This window comes from Stenella coeruleoalba, assembly GCF_951394435.1.
Source record: "Stenella coeruleoalba genome assembly, chromosome: 10".
NCBI lineage: Eukaryota > Metazoa > Chordata > Mammalia > Artiodactyla > Delphinidae > Stenella > Stenella coeruleoalba.
In genome coordinates, this window is record NC_137156.1 from 16,110,191 (window position 1) to 16,129,500 (window position 19,310).

General features: G+C 38.7%; 1 protein-coding gene across 11 annotated transcripts in view; it reads left to right on the top strand.

The window, feature by feature from the left end:
* Positions 1 to 19,310, top strand: part of CDKAL1 (CDKAL1 threonylcarbamoyladenosine tRNA methylthiotransferase) — an 819,912-nt gene that overhangs the window by 46,765 nt on the left and 753,837 nt on the right. The window contains exon 3 of one of the 11 annotated variants that reach the window (XM_079935367.1): positions 14,715 to 14,799. The exons of 9 other annotated variants lie outside the window; for them this stretch is intronic. In XM_079935367.1, coding sequence (XP_079791493.1) covers positions 14,715 to 14,799 — 85 coding nt within the window. Of the gene's footprint in view, positions 1 to 1,364; positions 1,517 to 14,714; positions 14,800 to 19,310 lie in introns of all 11 variants that reach the window. One more of the 11 variants, XM_079935373.1, reaches the window with a different exon arrangement.

A 19,310-nucleotide genomic window follows, 5' to 3' on the forward strand; every position in this document is an offset into this window, starting at 1 on the left:
TTTTGGTAAAATTTGCATAGTGATTCTGCTCATTCAGCTTTGTATATTGTTAAGAGTTCAAATGCTGTGGATATGAAAGACTATAGTGTGTACCAAATAAAAAGGTACTGTGACAGGCAGCGTTCTCAGGATAACTCTGTCTCAGGTGTTCAAATCTAATTTGCATATTGAATCTAGACCTGTGATTATTAACCCAACTCCATTTACAGTTGATGAAAATTTGCATAAAATTGGTCTTCTAGATAGCTTAAGGTATAGTGAGCAAAATGTTAACTCCTTATTTATGTAGCATGTGCAGCTCTGACTGTCATGATGAAAAACTAAGCACATTTGGTTTACTGACAATCTTTTCTGGAAATTAGCTGTGGTGTCATGTCACAATGTCAGAAACATGTCTGACAGTTTTTGTCTTTTCATACTGGAAATGGTGGATAGCACGTTTCAAATCCTAGAAGCTGTGCTGTGTCACATCCTCTCTGTGTGGATCTCGGTAGGCAGAGCATTCAGGAGCGGGGTACTATGGCTCGATGTGCTTTATAAGTTTGAAAGAAATTACACTAATTTTGTTCTCTTTATGTTGGCTCTTCCTTTATTTCTGGTGTTAACTGACAACTTCACCAGCATTTGGTCTTTTTTGTTGTTGTGTAGAGAAGGTGACTCTTTTTATTAAATACTGAATGAGTGTATGCACGTGTAATGATTTACTGGAGGCAGTGAGCTTATATAAATCTTTTCAGATGAAATTCCTGGCTATTTACAAAGGTTGATTACTTCTTAGAACAGTGATTGCCTGAGATTTGCAAAGGCAGAGGAAAATCACACCTCTTATTTTACCTTTCTCCATCTGTTAAACCTACTGTAAATATATTGGTAAGGGTGTCAGGCCTTTGAATAGGCCTCTGTATTTGAACAGTTTGATCCTATCAATTTCATTGAAGTCATTATCTGTAGCACCTCAGGATGATATCACTTTCAAGGTAGTGCCTAAACAAACATCAGTCCTTAAGTGATACAATTTTATTAAAATTTTTCTCCTTTTATTATGAATAGTCTCTGTGCCTTTTAAAATAAGTTTTTAATAAGATGGTAATTGAATAATAGTCAAGATATTTACTTTTACTTGTAAAGTTTTGGCTGCCTTGAACAAATCTAATGATGTCCAAAGAAACCTGAATGGATGGGTATATAAATGTAAAATATTTTGTAGCATTATTTGTACATTATTTCTGCCTAGTGTGCACCCCTTAGTGTATTTAAAATATTAGATTTGTAAAATTCACTTTATGTACAATATTAGATTAGGATGTGTGTTACGTAAAGTGAGGCATGCCTCTATGAAACCTGGTATGTTTTTTTGTTCCCAGATTCTGTGGTGGGTGTGCTGAGTGATAAACAGTCATGCTCTTAGTCACGCTGATCCTGGATCCCTTGAGGGAACTGGCAGTTTCCCTTGGATGGCATTTTGCTCAGTCTCCACTTTTCTTCCCGACTTGCTCCTCCTGTGGTCCACACTTAGGTCAGATTTCTGAGAAAACCTGTGTTATTGATGAATGCTTTGTACATGATTATAGAAGGCTCAGTACCTCTGAGAAAGAGCGGAAACACGTAATTAAATGCAAATGGTGGCAACTTGTTTAATTTTGAGTTAATGTGGGTTAATCCAATGCCATTGATCACTTGGGGGTAGCACTACTTGGGGTCCCTCTAATAAATATCATAATGATTGTTAGTTTTTCTTTTAGATAATAAATGCTTGCTCTCCTCAAACATTAATTTATTAAGTTTGAGCAAACATTTTTTTGGAGAGAGAATGGTAAATGGTGATTAAAGTTTTGGGTTTAATAAATGGAAGGAAAAGAAAAACCCTGAGAATTGATTTAAATTTGTCCTTGGAGAAGTGGGAGTGCTCAGAGCTTCTCTGGTAGTGAGCTGGTAGTTGATGGGGATCAAGATGATGACATAAGCAAAAATCTGGGAGCATCAAGCACAGGTATACTAATGACACAGAGCTTACAAGTTTGCTTTGTGCTTATTGCACTGTAGAATTGTAATGGAGGAAAGGACTCTTGACAGCACTCAACTGACACATGTAATAATATAGCTAAGAAAACCGAGGCACATGGAGAATGGAGGACGTGTGCCAAGTTACGGAACTAGTTAGTGGCAGGTTGGATTCCAGGTCTTATTTGTTTAGCTCAGAACCTTTTCCTTCGCTACTCTCCTTACTTGTTTATTGGTTATACAGAATTATTATTGGGCTACCAGATGGTTGGGTATGATCGAGAAAGGAGGTAGGAAGACCTAATGCAAAAGTTTATTTCGCAGTTCTGCTGCAGACCAGGGCTGCTGACAGTCAGTTTAGTAACAGCAGCCAGTGTGACATTGAGGGCTTGCCATATGAGAGGCACGGGGCAAAGAGCTTTACACGCACTTGCATGTAATCCTCAAAAGAGATCTGTGAGGTAGATAGCATTGTTATACTATTTTGTAGATGCAAAAGTTAAGTCTTAAAGAGATGAAGTAATTTGCTAAAGATAAGTATCTACTGAGGGTGGGAGCGCAGATTTGTTTTTTGGCTGAATTGGGTCTTCGTTGCTGCACATGGGCTTTCTTGAGTTGAGGCGAGCGGGGGCTACTCTTCCTTGGGGTGAGTGGGCTTCTCACTGTGGTGGCTTCTCTTGTTGTGGAGCACGGGCTCTAGGCTCATGGACTTCAGTAGTTGCAGCACGCGGGCTCTAGAGCGCAGGCTCAGTAGTTGTGGCACACGGGCTTAGTTGCTCCATGGCATGTGGGATCTTCCCGGACCAGGGATCGAACCTGAGTCCCCTGAATTGGTGGGCGGATTCTTAACCATTGCGCCTCCAGGGAAGTCCCAGGAGCGCAGATTTGAACTCCTCTCATATCCCATTCTGCTTCCCATTGTATGTCAATCGTATAAGGGAAGAAAGACCTTTGCAAAAATCCAAAGCCCTTTCCAGCTCTACCATCCAATGACCACTGAGTTTTAATTTCTTTTCTTTTCAATTATAATGTGAAAGTTAGCTTATTGGATCTCACTTTAGCTTCTAAGAGGCGAGACTCCTTCATGTGGTATTCCGGAAGGTCTGCCAACGCTTAGAAAGGGAGCAGTGAGGTTAGCTTGACATTATTTGGTCCTCGGGATTTCAGACTTCCCCTCACTGGTTAGTGATTTCTTTCGGAAGTGGTTTTAAACCATCTTTAAAATGGCTTATTTACAGTCTTTTGAGGATTGATGACAAAGGGACATGTTACTCAATTTACTTTAGCCTTGAAAATTGGAATACTTACCTGCCTTTTGTCTTTCTATATTTCCTTATTTCTCAGAGATTAGTGATGGACTCAGCAGCCTCATCTGTTTGTTCTGTCATTACCCTGGGATATCAGTCACCTGGGCTGGATTTGGAGCAGTGAGGCACTTGATGCTTCTTTCTCACCTTGACCTCAAATTCCCTTTAGCCATGTTTATTGTATTCTTTTCTAATCTGAAGAAAATGGTCACACCCAGTTTCTCAAGGCGAGGAAGAAAAACTCAGTGACCGTCTTTTCTCTGGGCCTCCTTTATTGCTTGGGACTATAGTCCTGTCATAGTGATGAAGTCTCAGAGGGGGATAGATTTAGGGAGTGGCATCCATTTGTTCCCACTGTGTTTGGAAACAGGGAGGGTACTATGAGCAATGGTTGTATTCTATGATTTTTTTCCCCTCCTACTTTTCCCTTTTTCTCCTGATTATTTGCCCCCGGCAGACACTGGTAAGAATCACAGTGCAGACATCAAGGATTTGAAGGCACATCTATGCCCTCTTCTGCAGATAATGATTCTTTGGAGAAATAGCTCCTGGCTCGTGTTGGGCCTTGCTTGAGACTGAATACGTAATCATGAGGTATCACGTGACCATGTGGCCTGAGCTTCCTACCATGAATTGGGTTTTGCCTAGCCCATTTGGCCAGAGATTGGGAATGAACAAAAGCAATCTGTTATCAAATGGAAATGGTATATAACAGACCAAATTCGGGCAGGTATGGAAGGTATAAGTATGTTGTATGAGTAGGTGGCTCTGATGCCTTCAGTGCCAACTTTTGGTCATTGCTGCTGCTTTTTCAGTCTATTCCTATGGCCTCCTTATGATCAGTTGAGCAAAGGAGAAAAAAACTTCAACCTGCTTTACAGATGAGTCCGCGTGATATGCTGGCTGTCACTCAAAAGTAGATACTGCAGCACTAAAGCCCCACTCAAGACTAACCATGAACGACAGTGATGAAGGGGCATCAGTGGGCAAACTTTGAGCAGTATATTTTGTTGCCTGCTATGTTTGGAGTGGGAGATGACCAGAGATAAAGACCTACATGGATTAATGGGCAGTTGCTGATGTTTTGTCTAGAAGGAACGGCATCTGAAGATTGGTGACAAGGAAGTCTAGGGAAGAGGTGTGTGGATGGACCACTCTGAATAGTCACAGACTGTGAAGACTGTTTCCCTTGCGAATGCCCACTGAAGGGCATCCACTGCAAAGAAGGCTCTTACTGATGAGGTGGACAAAACGATGTATTCTGTGGATGTCAGTTAGCCTCTTTCTCCAGCCACCCTGGGTCTTGCTCATTTGACCTATGAAAAAGTGGCCGTTTTGGCAGGACCGGAGGGTTCATGGTTCAACAGTTCGGACTTTCTCATAACAAGGCTGACCTGGCTAATGTTATTGCTGAGCGCCTAATCTGCCAACAGCAGGTTTACCATTGAGTCTCTGACATGGCACCATTCTCCAAGGGAACCAGCCAGCCATCTGCTGGTGGTTGATTATACCGGACCTCCGGTATCATGGAGAGGACAAAGATTTATCTTCACTGGAGTAGTCACATATTCTGCATATGAATTTGCTTTTTCATCTATAATGCTTCTGCCGACACCACCATCTGGCTTCACAGAATACTTCATCCACTGTCATGGCATTCTGTGTTGCATTGCTTCTGATCAGAGCATTCATTCCACAGCAACATAGGTGTAGAATAGGCTCCTATCCTTGGAATTAACTGGTTTTGCCACATCCCCTATTACCTGAAAGTGGCTTACCTAATTGAAAGGTGGAATGGCTTACTGAATACTCCACTGCAGCACCAGTTGAGACAGTACTATGAAAGGATGGGGTTCTGCATTATAGGATGCAATATATACTTTGAATTATATGGTTCTGTCTCTCTCATAGTTAGAATTCATGGCTCTGGGAATCAAGGATTGAAGTGAGAGTGGCATTTCTGTTATACCTAATAACACACTTGTAGAACTTTTGTTACCTGTTTTGGGAATACTGAGCTCTGCTATTTTGGAGATCTTAGTCTCCAAGGGGAGAATGTTTCCACTAGGGGAAACAACACTGGCTCCACTGAATTGGAAGATGCAGTTACTACTTGGCCATTTTGGGGTCCTTGTGCCACTGAACCAACAGGTGGTGAAAAAAGAGGCTAACTTACTCGCTGGAGTGATCGCTCTTCATTACCAAGGGGAAATTGGGTTACTGTTATATTAGGGAGTCAAGGAGACAAAATCTGGAATCCAGGGGATTTTGGGGATGTTCCTCTTAGTATTTTTATTCACAGTAGTAAAGGTTAATGGAAAACTATGTCATCCAAAAGAGGGCAGAATGATTAATGACTCAGATCTTTTAAGAATGAAGGTTTGGGGACTTCCCTGTCGGTCCAGTGGTTAAGACTTGGTGCTTCCACTGCAGGGGGCGTGGGTTCGGTCCCTGGTCAGTGAACTTGATCCTGCATGCCATGTGTTGCAGCCAAAAATAAAAAGAATGAATGTTTGAGTCACTCTGCCAGATAAAGAACCCAGAGCTGCTGAGATAGTTTAATCTCTAGAGCTTCAATTTTTTTTTTCGGTTTGGTTTTGGTTTTTCAGGTCTATGCTTAATTTCTTGAACATATATAATATAGTTATAATAACTTTTTAATGTTTCTGTCTGCCAATTGTAATATCTGTGTTAATTCTGGGTCAGTTTTGATTTGTGGATTTTTCTCCTCATTGTGGGTTTATTTTTCTTAGTTTTTGCATGCCTGGTAATTTTTAATTAGATGCTAGACATTGTAAATTTCACCTTGTTGGAGGTGGGTATTTTCGTATTCCTGTAAATATTCTTGAGCTTTGTTATGGGATCCAGTTAAGTTACTTGGAAGCAGTTTGATCCTCTTGAGCATGACCATGCTTGGTCAAAGGCTCTGCTGAGGCAAGACCCTTCTGTGTACTCTACCCAGTGTCCCATGAATCATCAAGGTCTTCCATCTGGCTGGAGAGAACAGGCATTATTCCCAACCCCGAGTGAGCTTTGGGCACTGTTAACCTCCATTCTTTTGAGATTGTTCTTTCTCTAAATTTGGCTTGTTTCCTCACATGTTTGCACTTCTCGATACTCAGCTGAGTATTTGAAGAGCACCTTCTGCAGACCTCTGGAATTCTCTTGCTTTGTAGCTTTCTTCTTTCCAGTTCTCGGTCCTGCAAATCATAGCAAACCTTGGTTTCCCCAGACCCTTAACTCTTAATTTGGATTCCTCTGGACTGTCTTGGTCAAATACAACTCAGACTGGAAACTCTGGGAGGGCAATAAGCTTGGGGCAATTGAGAACCCATCTCATTTGTATCCCCTCTCTCAGGGGTCATTCATTGTCCTTCACAGTGTGATGTTCAGTATCTTAAAAACTATTGTTTTATATAGTTTGCATGTTTTTTCGGTTGTTTCAGGTGGGAGCTTTTAGTATAGTGTTTGAGACCGCATATTCATGTAACATTTAATAGGCTAAGATTAAACAGAACAAAACATACTGATTATTTAGAAAGTAAAAGTAAACCTTTCTGCATAATGGGAGGCTGTTTTTTGTTTTTTTTTTGCCGTACGTGGGCCTCTCACTGTTGTGGCCTCTCCCGTCGCGGAGCACAGGCTCCGAACGCGCAGGCTCAGCGGCCATGGCTCACGGGCCCAGCCGCTCCGCGGCATGTGGGATCTTCCCGGACCGGGGCACGAACCCGTGTCCCCTGCATCGGCAGGCGGACTCTCAACCACTGCGCCACCAGGGAAGCCCAGGGGCCTGTTTTTAGCCATTAATAACCACTTCTTAATCATGGCAAGATACATTGTCATTGAAGATTTGTGTGTGTCCAGAGTTTTTCTTTATAAATTGTAGAACATAGAGAAGAGAGAAAGCAGATAAGACTGACCTGATTTTCTCTGTAGGTTTGTGTTTGAAGGGAGGCTGAATGTATAGAATTTCAAGGTGATAGAGAAGGAATAGAGTTTATCTGAGCACAAGGAATCATTTGTAAATAAAGGCAGGATGAAAAAAGCAAAGAATCAAAAGAGCAGCTTTTAAAGCCCAGTGTTCCTAAGGTCTTGTCTTCACGATATATTTCTGTGTTTGTTACTTATTGATTTGAGATCTGTTTTATGTATGTTGAATTTATCAGGCTGAAGGAGTCGATCCACACATGCTGCAGAAAAGTTGAGTAAGAAATGGGAGAGCAAAAAGCTAACTTCCACGAAACTTTTCGTAGAATCGACTTCAGTTCAGGGTGAAAATGGCAAAACCCTGTGGCTCCCGCTGTGGTTTTGAAGGGTATTCTGGCTGTTGGTGTGCTTCTTATGAAATGAGGTTTTTATTTCTTCGGATTCTTTTTGCCTTACTCTATGCCAGGTGCTTTACATATATTATCTCATCTTTTTCTCTTGACAAATCCTGTGAGGTACTTGGTATTAATCTCATTTTAACGGTGGAGATTTTTGAGGCATATAAGGGCTTAGGTAGTTTGTTTAAGGTCACTGCTAGTAAGTGAGCAGGGATTGTGCCTGGAACTTTGACTCATAGGCAAGTATTCTTTATACTTCATCACATGGGTTGTGTGTTCATAGTTGCTTTTTCTGAAGTTAATACATGAAGACTTTTTTCCTTGGGTAAAGAGCAAAAACTGAAGAACTGAAAGTAGTTCGTAGGTTATCTCAGTTTCTTCTGGTCACCAAATTAACATAAAAAGGGAAGTATAGACTGAGTAGCCTGTCTAACCCAGGTTTTGTGTTTTCCCTGTTCTGACTAATGTACTTTTTGTTGAAATGCCCACACTTCTTTTGTTGAAGTGGCCATATTTCTAAATAAAATAGTTACATAAGTTTAAATACATATTTTAAACGGTTAATTATGCATTCTTGTAAATGATCTGTGATAGATTTTTGTATCAGACAACACTTGGAGTCATAATGTTGGTATTACAGAAGAAAGAGTCAGAGAGTCCCTTTCCCAAATAAAATCATCTGATCCTGAAGCACAATTAAATAACACTATAAGAACAGAGTTATTATGACAGGGGGTGGTGGCTACCGTTTTTTCTTGAGAAGGCAGTGGTTGTAAGAATAGAGTTGAATACATGCAATGCCAGCATTCTTTTGTTTAAGCCTATTGCATTATGAAGAATGTTAAATAATGGTGTTCTCTTGTTCCTGAAATAAATTAACCTATGTGTAGTAGATATCACCATGTGGACAGACAGAAGGTTACTGAAGAACGGAGAAGTTTAGTGCTCGTCATATAAATGATATTATTGCTTCTGGTAATGTCTAAACCCTGTGGCCAAAGTTGAAAAGTTCTTGAACTAATAAAAATAATTCTCATTGTTTGATTGTGAGAGTGATATTGGCAATTGTGTACTTTTGTTTTCTTTGGTATATTCTGTATACTTTAGGAAGTCAAAAAATTTAAGAAATTGAAGATCTTCTTTTTTTAGTACTTTTTAGGTTTGTTCCTGGTTCCAAGTAGGTATCAGTTTATATAACTGCATTGTACTATGTTTTACTCCATCTAAAAACAAACAATTAAATAAAATCCATTGTGTTACATCCTTGACAAAAACACTATTTTGTTGCTGGCATATGGTTAGTCATTAGTTGTATTCAGTACCGTACCTTCCTCATTTAATGGCACTATCTGTTAAAACTATGACTGATACCAGCAGAGAGAAAGCCAATTATTTTTCAGTTTGTGAACGTGGAGTAAATGAGAGTATGTCTGAAGTTGCCTGCAGTCAAGTACTTTACAAGTGGCTTAGTCAAACAATTGCAGCTAGTGCTACCTTGGGAAACCAGTCAGGAAAGAACATGATTTAGCGTCTTTACGTACTCTTAGCAAGGGGTAATGCGTTATAAAAAATAAATAACCCTTGATTAAGTTATTCAGAAAGATTTGCATGATATGCTTTGTTTTTAATGCTGTTAAACCACTGGTGTTTGTGGTTTGCGATTGCAGCTAGCGTGCTGAGGGTTGGAAAAGGTGTTCTCACAATGAGGCAAAAACCTTTATAAGAATGATTTTTCACAGACTAGGATTTAGGACAGTTAGGACAGTTATTTTTGTACAGTAAAATAACTCTTAAAGTTGTTAGACATTTATAAGTTGTTCCTTTTCATGTCTATGACTCTGTTCTGAAATAAAGTTTTGCACTGCATGTGTGGGGCTATAGCATACATTACAGGCCTTGCTGGGGTTGGGGGGACACTGGTTTGTTCCTCACGGCCCTGTGTGTCGGTGGGGGCAGTAAGTGTGTGTGCTGTGACTCTTTTGCTCCCTCCATCTGGGCTCTTGGAACAGTTTTATTATTATTATTTTTTTAATAGTTTTGACTTTGAAATTACTTATGGTTGTGTTTTTGTCTGGTGTCCTCTTTACCCACCCTTCCTGCCCAGGCTCATTAAAGGACCAATAAGTAATCATCAGGTTAGGGTTTTCCATCCCTCTCTCTCCCCCTCCTTTCCCCCTTTCTCCCTTCTGTGAGTAAATCTTATCCAGATGATGAAAACAAAAATTAAGAAAATATAAAAGGTAGGGAAATATGGCAACAAAATGCAACTTTCACTTAGAATCAGTCTTAAATAATTGTGTCAGAAGAGGTCTGTGGTAGCATGACTGAACATGTTTCATACTTTTTGGAATGGGCATAATTTTTTAGACTGAAAATGATTTTCCCTCAGATCTTTGAGGCATTCTTTCCTTTTAGAATTCAGTCTATTTTTTTTCAACATCTTTATTGGAGTGTAATTGCTTTACAATGATGTGTTAATTTCTGCTGTATAACAAAGTGAATCAGCGATACATACACATATATTCCCATATCCCCTCCCTCCCACCCTCCCTATCCCACTCCTCTAGGTGGTCACAAAGCACCGAGCTGATCTCCCTGTGCTATGCGACTGCTTCCCACTAGCTGTCTATTTTACATCTGGTAGTGTATATATGGCAATGACACTTTCTCACTTCATCCCAGCTTACCTTTCCCCCTCCCTGTGTCCTCAAGTCCATTCTCTATGTCCACGTCTTTATTCCTGTCCTGCCCCTAGGTTCTTCAGAACCTTTTTTTTTTTTTTTTTAAGATTCCATATATATGTGTTAGCATATGGTATTTGGTTTTTGCTTTCTGACTAACTTCACTCTGTATGACAGACTCTAGGTCCATCCATTTCACTACACATAACTCAATTTCGTTTCTTTTTATGGCTGAGTAATATTCCATTGTATATATGTGCCACATCTTCTTTATCCATTCATGTGTCGATGGACATTTAGGTTGCTTCCATCTCCGGGCTATTGTAAATAGAGCTGCAGTGAACATTGTGGTACATGACTTTTTTTGAATTATGGTTTTCTCAGGGTATATGCCCAGTAATGGGATTGCTGGGTCCTATGGTAGTTCTATTTTTAGTTTTTTAAGGAACCTCCATACTGTTCTCCATAGTGGCTGCATCAATTTACATTCCCACCAACAGTGCAATCTCCACACCCTCTCCAGCATTTATTGTTTGTAGATTGTTTGATGATGGCCATTCTGACCCATGTGAGGTGATACCTCAGTGTAGTTTTGATTCGCATTTCTCTAATGATAGTGATGTTGAGCATCCTTTCATGTGTTTGTTGGCAATCTGTATATCTTGTTTGGAGAAATGTCTGTTTAGGTCTTCTGCCCATTTTTGGATTGGGTTGTTTATTTTTTTGATATGGAACTGCATGAGCTGCTTGTAGATTTTGGAGATTAATCCTTTGTCAGTTGCTTCATTTGCAAATATTTTCTCCCATTCTGAGGGTTGTCTTTTCATCTTGTTTATGGTTTCCTTTGCTGTGCAAAAGCTTTTAAGTTTCATTAGGTCCCATTTGTTTATTTTTGTTTTTACTTCCATTTCTCTAGGAGGTGGGTGAAAAAAGATCTTGCTGTGATTTCTGTCATAGAGTTTTCTGCTTATGTTTTCCTTTAAGAGTTTTATAGTGTCTGGCCTTACATTTAGGTCTTTAATCCATTTTGAGTTTATTTTTGTGTATGGTGTTAGGGCGTGTTCTAATTTCATTCTAGAATTCAGTCTAATAGTTAAGAAGTCTGATGACAATCTGTTTTTTTCTCTCTCTAGGTATCTTTTCTTTCTTTCTTTTATTTTATTATTTATTTTAATAAAAATATTATAAATAATATTATAATTTACTTATAGTATAAATATTATAATATTTATAATACTGCGTTGGGTCTTCGTTGCTGCACACGGACTTTCTCTAGTTCTGGCGAGCTGGGGCTACTCTTGGTTGTGGTGTGAGGGCTTCTCATTGCAGTGGCTTCTCTTGTTGCGGAGCATGGGCTGTAGGCACGTGGGCTCAGTAGTTGTGGCGCATGGGCTTAGTTGCTCCACGGCATGTGGGATCTTCCCAGACCAGGGCTGAAATCCGTGTCCTTTGCATTGGCATGTGGATTCTTAACCACTGCACCACCAGGGAAGTCCCTGTAGGTATCTTTTTTTTTTTTAGAAAACATTTAGGGCCTTATCTTTAGCCTCAGTGTGAAATATTAGAAGGGTATTTCCAGGTGTGGATGATTTTTGAGTTACCATACTTAGCACTCTGTCAGACAGAAGGTTCCTGTCTTAGCTCTAAAATGTTTTGAATTTTATTCTTTATTTCCATACCTTTATTTTCTTTGTCTTTTTCTGGCGATCCTGTTATATATGTTAGTCTTTGTGGACTGAACTTCTTTGCCTTTTAACTTTACTTTCTTATTTTCTGTTTGTCTTTCTGCTGTACTTTCTGGAATTTCCTTGACAGTGATACACTAAACAATACACGGTAACAGTTAATTTTAGTGCATATTTAAAAATCCCCCCCAAATAAATAAAAATAAAAATCCATATATGCATTAATTATACCTAAAGAAATCTGTATTCAGCATTCCACATTTTCATGCAGATTGTTAATGTACTGTTGAATTTATATATACATATACAATGTTAGTTTTGTGTCCTACCGATGACCAGCTCTTTATTTTATCAGCAGTAACTTCTGGGCTCATCTTTCATGCCTCTCTGGAATTTTCCCTCATTTCTTTGCTGTAGATTGCTTTCTTTTAACCACTTAACTGCCTTGGTTTTTGTTGCCTCCTTTCTAACCTGAGAAAGTATGTTAATGCGCATCTACCCACCCCAGAATGATTTTCTCCCAGTTGTGACCATTTCATCATCTTACTTTTGTGTAGAGAAAGACTGCAGGCAAACCATGCATTGTTTCTTGATAATATAGACTAGTAAATATAACGAGCAGTTGATTGTGCCTGCTACCTCTTTGGATGTAGGAGGAATTCTAATAGTCTGAATGAGAGCAAATTAGAGATTATTTTAAAGTGATAGTATCATTTTTAGGAGGCTAACTTTTTATTAGTATATTTTGGATAGATAAAGCTTTCGTTGTGGCCCAGGACCAAGACATTTGTTTTGTATTTCAGCTTTAAACTAATAGTGTATGTAACCAAGACTCTGGTATTTACTATTACTGTCATGTTTTTGGATTAGAGCTAGAATATTAAAAGAAATGTTTTTGAATGGATAATTTATTCACATGGCACAAAATTCAAAAGGAACAAAAGGGTATAAAGTACTGTCTCCATCCATTTCAACTAATAAGTCTTTCTGAAGAAATCCAGTGTTAATTAAAATTTCTCTTTCTCTCTGTAAAGGAGATGGAACTGTAAGGATAAATGTACATACATAATCACACATACACATATATAAACATACACATGTTTTTTGCCTTCTCCTTTTACCTAAAAGCTAGCATATAATACACATGGTTTTGCACCCTTTTCATTTAACAATATGATTTGGTGATCATTTTCTACCAGTTCATTACAAATTTCATTATTTTTAAAAATTAATTAATTAATTTTTGGCTGTGTTGGGTCTTCGTTTCTGTGCAAGGGCTTTTCTCTAGTTGTGGCGAGTGGGGGCCACTCTTCATCGCGGTGCACGGGCCTCTCACTGTCGTGGCCTCTCTTGTTGCGGAGCACAGGCTCCAGACGCACAGGCTCAGTAGTTGTGGCTCACGGGCCTAGTTGCTCTGCCGCATGTGGGATCTTCCCAGACCAGGGCTCAAACCCGTATCCCCTTCATTGGCAGACAGATCCTCATCCACTGCGCCGCCAGGGAAGCCCGAAATTTCCTTATTTTTTGAAGTAATATTGTATTCTGTTTTAGAGATGTAGGATAATTTTTTTAACCACACCCTTCATTCTAGACATTCGGTAGATACTGCCAAATTGCTTCCTTTGCTTATCTGATGAATGAAAAGTGATATTTCAGTGTCTTTGCATTTCTCATAAGAGCTCTTTGTATCTTCTTTTCTGTGACCTATCCATGTCCCTTTATCATTTTTCCATTGGGTGATGCTTATTAATTTGTAGGCCATCTCTGTGGGAAAGTAATCCTTTGTGATATGATTTCCAGATTGTCCCCTCTTTGTTGTATTTGTTGTTTATGGTTGCTTTTGCCATGAAGAAAGTAATTATTTTTTATACAGTTGACGTTACCAGTTTTATTCCAAGATGATGATCGTAATTCTCTCATCATTTCTGCTGTGACTTTTTTTTAAAGGTTCATGTCTTTTTTTAAAAAAAATAAGTTTATTTATTTATTTATTTTTGTCTGCGTTGGGTCTTTGTTGCTGCACGCGAGCTTTCTTTAATTGCAGCGAGTGGGGTCTACTCTTCGTTGTAGTGCACAGGCTTCTAATTGCGGTGGCTACTCTTGTTGCGGAGCATGGGCTCTAGGTGCGCGGGCTTCAGTAGTTGTGGCATGTGGGCTCAGTAGTTGTGGCTCGCGGGCTCTAGAGCACAGGCTCAGTAGTTGTGGTGCACGGGCTTAGTTGCTCCGCGGCACGTGAGATCTTCCCGGACCAGAGCTCGAACCCGTGTCCTATGCATTGGCAGGTGGATTCTTAACCACTGCGCCACCAGGAAAGTCCTCTGCTGTGACTTTAATGGTTTCATTTTCCTACGTTTAAATCTTTGAGCTACATGGAGTATATTTTGATTTCTGTGTAACCTGTGGATCCAACCATCCCCCCTCTCCCCAGATGACTAACCAGTTCTCCTGACACTATTAACTGAATCGTTTATCTTTTCTCCTCTAATTTGAAATGCTACCTTTACCATACACTAAATTCGTAGATGCATTTGTATTTTATTTTCATATTTAAAAGTTATATTTGTTTATTGTGAAAGTTCAAACATACACACAAGTAGAAGGAATAGTTCATTGAACCCCCCATACCTATCAACAGATTGAATAATTAAATTTACCTATCAACAGATTGAATAATTAAGATTTACCTTTCTTTCATTATTTCTCTTTCTGTTGGAGAATTTTAAAGCAATCCCAGATACTGTGTTATTTGACCCGTATGTAACTTCTGCATGCACCTCCAAAAATATGCACATTTTAAAAGGTAAGTTAAATATTTGACTTTTTATTCCAAATTCAAGAGAAAAAACATTTGGGGCTAACATTTGGTGTCTCTGTGCTTTTATTAGTAATCAGTTACTTCAGAGGGTGACATCATATTAGCCCTCGAGTTGTTTAGTATTGAGTCATCATGAAGCTTTCCTCCTGCACTGTTTTTTTTTTTTTTTTTTTTTTGGGAGGGGCCTGGCACTGTGTACCATGGGTGTTGAAATGTTTTATTAGTGTAAAGGTGTCCAGATGATTTCACTAGTGGGCCACATAACGAGCAGTCTGTGTGTAGGCTACATGAATAATAAAATTGTAAGCAGTGGTTAAGTATAGCCAAATGTATGGGTGGGAGCCGGGGAGTGATACACAAGCAGTTAAGATACATCTTAATCTATTTCTGACTTGTATAGAAGGCTAGTGCTAGAAATCGTTCTTGAGAATAAGGGTGTCAGGGCATATGTCCTATTTGATTCTAGAATTGTATCACTAAAGTTAGTGCTCGGTTTCAGATGTGTCAGTTTCATGTGAGAAAATACACTTCCATGATGCCAGATGGGTACAGAATGTTTTACATAACTATATATTTCGGTTTAAGTTATATTTGTCGATTAGATTCCATGGCTAGTATGTTTCCTTTCACTTTAATCTTCTTAAAACTGAGCTAACCTAATAGGACTTGTTCCTGATAATTCAGTTATATCCTCAGATTTATTTCCGAAGGCAGCTTCAGAAACTTAAAACATGGCTCGCATTCTTGTACACCTGTAAAACTCTTTTGAAAATGATAAACCATTTTCATCAAATAGCCCTGGTATTCACCAGGGTTCACCAAATACCTTACAGTGATATAAAATGAATATAGAATTTAGTTATTATTTGCACAATTCATATATCCAGTTTGACTAGGAATTCTTCCTTTTTTTTTTTGTAGAATTCTACAGTTCCTTGATTTTCTTCAGTTTCATTGTGTTTTATATGCCTTGTTATAATCTGTTACTGTCTAGTAGTCCCATAGATATTTGACTGGTTAGGTCTTCCAGAGCCCTACAATTCCCGAAAATGATCTGATAAGGCATTTTTTCATTTATCTCATTGGTTTTTACTATCTAGTCATTTGATTGAATTAAAGTCTCCATATTCTCCTTAAGCTTTTAAATATCCCCTTAATTTCTCCGTGTGTTCAGCCAACTTGGGAAGGTTATAGCACAATCCCATAATGAATAATTTAGTGGAAAGCTACTCACACCTCTTATTTGACTTGAATAAACTGATTGAATCTTTTCTCCCTTGTGTAAAGTGTAAGCAAATTATCTATGGCAGGTGTACTCAGTTTTTCCACGTTAGACAGAATTTCTCAGTTTCCTTTTGGTAGGTTTTTATCTCTATTATTAATTCATATGTGCTGGCTAAATAGATAAAACAAAGTGTGGGTTGAAAATCTTATTTCCCACATATATAAAAACATAGTTTATATTTGAGGGAAAACAAAAAACAAAACCTCCTCAGTCTATTTGAGGCAAATGGTAAAATCTGGAAAAGTATTATCTAGACACCATATATTTAACGAGATTGCTAAATTTTCTGTTTTTATAAATATAACCTTCTTTTAGAACTACTAAATTTAGAATTATTGAAAATAATTATTAGTCCGGATTCTTAAAGAATTTAAATATTTGTACCATTTGTTAAGCTTCTGCAGTGTGCTGGATCTGTCCTAGTAGCAACTTCATATATCATCTTTAACTTTGACAACAAATCCACAAAGTAAATATTATCTGCATATCATAGATGAAGAAACCGAAGCTCTAGAGGTTAAGTATCATTGATGTTGTCACACTGCAATGTATGATGCAGTGTATGTGATTCAGTGAAGATTTAAAGCTACATTTCTGAATCCAGAGCTCTTTCCTTTCAACATTTGATGGTTTCTACTGAATTCATGAAGATGAGAAAACTAGCACAGTTAGATTTACTATACCTGTATTCCCTGCTTTTCTAACACCTATTTTAGATAGGTGTTAGGGGTGGGTTGGAGGACTTCAGATTTCAAAATTGATGAATATCTTTTCTTAACAGACTTAATTTTTTTGGACAGTTTTAAACTTAAAGAAAAATTGAGCGTGTGGTACAGAGTTCATATATAGGCCCCTGTTTTCCCATGGTTTCCACTATTATTAACATTTATATTAGTATGGTATATTTATTACAGTTGAGCCAGTATTGATGCATTATTATTGACTAAGTCCATAGTGTATTCATATTTCCTTTGTTTTTACCTATTGTTTCACTTCTGTTCCAGGATGCCACCTAGGTTATCATATTACGTTTACTTGTCATGTCTCCTTAGGCTCCACTTGCTGTGACAGTTTCTCAGATTCTCTTTGTTATTGAAGACCTTTACAGTTTTAAGGACTCCTGGTCATTATATATGGTAGGATGTCCCTCTACTGGAATTTGTCTGGTGTTTTTCTCATGATTAGGCCGGGAGGATGGGTTTTGCAGAGGAAGACCACAGAAGTGCCATTTTCATCACATCATATAATCATATCACATCATATCAACATGATTTATGAACATTGATGTTGACCTTGATCAGCTGCCTGAAGTAGTGTTTGTCAGGTTTCTCCACTGTAAAATTACTCCCCTGTACTCCACCCTTTCTGTACTGTGCTCTTTGGAAGGAAGTCACTTACGTGCAGCCTATACTTGAGGAGTGGGAAGTTATGTTCCCCTTCCTTTATTTTTTTAGTTAATTAATTTTTTTAAAGAATTTTTTTGTGGGGGGTGCTTCCCTGGTGGCGCAGTGGTTAAGAATCTGCCTGCCAATGCAGGGGACACGGGTTCGAGCCCTGGTGCAGGAAGATCCCACATGCCGTGGAGCAACTAAGCCCATGCGCCACTATTGAGCCTGTGCTCTAGAGCCCGTGAGCCACAACTACTGAGCCCGTGTGCCACAACTACTGAAGCCCGTGTGCCTAGAGCCCATGCTCCTTAACAAGAGAAGCCACCACAATGAGAAGCCTGTGCACCGCAGTGAAGAGTAGCCTCCGCTCGCCACAACTAGAGAAAGCCCCACGCGCAGCAACGAAGACCCAATGCAGCCAAAAATAAATAAATAAACAAACAAACAAATAAAATACACAACATTAAAAAAAAAGAGTTTTTTTTGGATGTGGACCATTTTTAAAGTCTTTATTGAATTTGTTACAGTATTGCTTCTGTTTTTTTATGTTTTTTGGCTGCGAGGCATGTGGCCAGGGGATCAAACCCTCACCCCTGGCATTAGAAGGCAAAGTCTTAACCACTGGACTGCCAGGGAAGTCCCACGTTCCCTTTCCTTTAGACTGTAATATCTACATAATTCATTTGGAATTTTTCTGCATAGGAGATTTGTCTCTTCTCATTTATTAATTTATTCAGTCATTTATTTATATCACTGTGAATGCATGGATATAATTTTATACTTTAGGTTATAATCCAATACAACTTAATTTTGTTACTTAAGTTGTTCTAACTTTGGTCATTGGGAGATTTTTCAGTTGTTCCTTTGACATATCCCCATCAGTTTCTTTTTTAATTAAAAAAAATTTTTTTTACTACTTTCTGGCACTACAGGGTGCTCCAGGCTTATTTGTATATTTTCTGCCTCATTTCTATGTTGACTTAAAGAACGATGCAAACATAAGAGTTGTGAGTGTAAGTTTTATTCAGGGTCTTGCTGAGGACTTTAGCCTGGGAGACAGCCATTGAGCTCTGAGGAAACTGCTCTGAAGAGGTTGGGGAGAAACCAGTTTATATATGATTTTTGGCTAGGAAATATGCAGTGAAGCATCTATCTTGGTAAGAGATTACTGCTGACCACAAAAAAAAGAGTATCTCAAGTTAATAATTTTAGTGTTTCTGTGTATGGGAAGATGCAGTAATCTGGGGTCATTGAAATTCTTCCTGAGGTATACTTCTAATTATCTACGGGGCTAATTTATCCAAAACACAGAGTGCCTTACGCTGATTTTTTCATCCTGAATTCCTCCAGGGTGCACTGTCAGTCAGCAGCTGCAGTGGGTTATCAACTCACCCTTGTAGAACTGGGTGGTGAGGAACATTCTTTGTTCACCCCCAGAAGCAGCCATTTCTCCAGGGAGCCTTGGTTCCTTTTACTAGAGAGAGGTATTAGAAACCAAGATTGGGGTGCTAGGTGTATTGGTTGCCAGTGCTTATTATTTCTTGTAGACCATCTCAGATGGCAAATCAAGGAAATGCATATGTGCATACTAACCCATGTATATACACATATGTATAAATATTTCCATATGGATCTATATTAGGTTAAACATGAGTTCTTACCTATGTCTCCAGCTCTAGTTAGTATAACTCCTATTTTTAAAGTAATTAAAAAAAACATTTAACAAGTTTATGGCAGTTTTATCCTGTCCCACAACAGACACCCTTTTCTGTTGTTCAGCTTTGTTGTTTAGCTATATTTAGGCGGATTCAGTGTTCACTCCC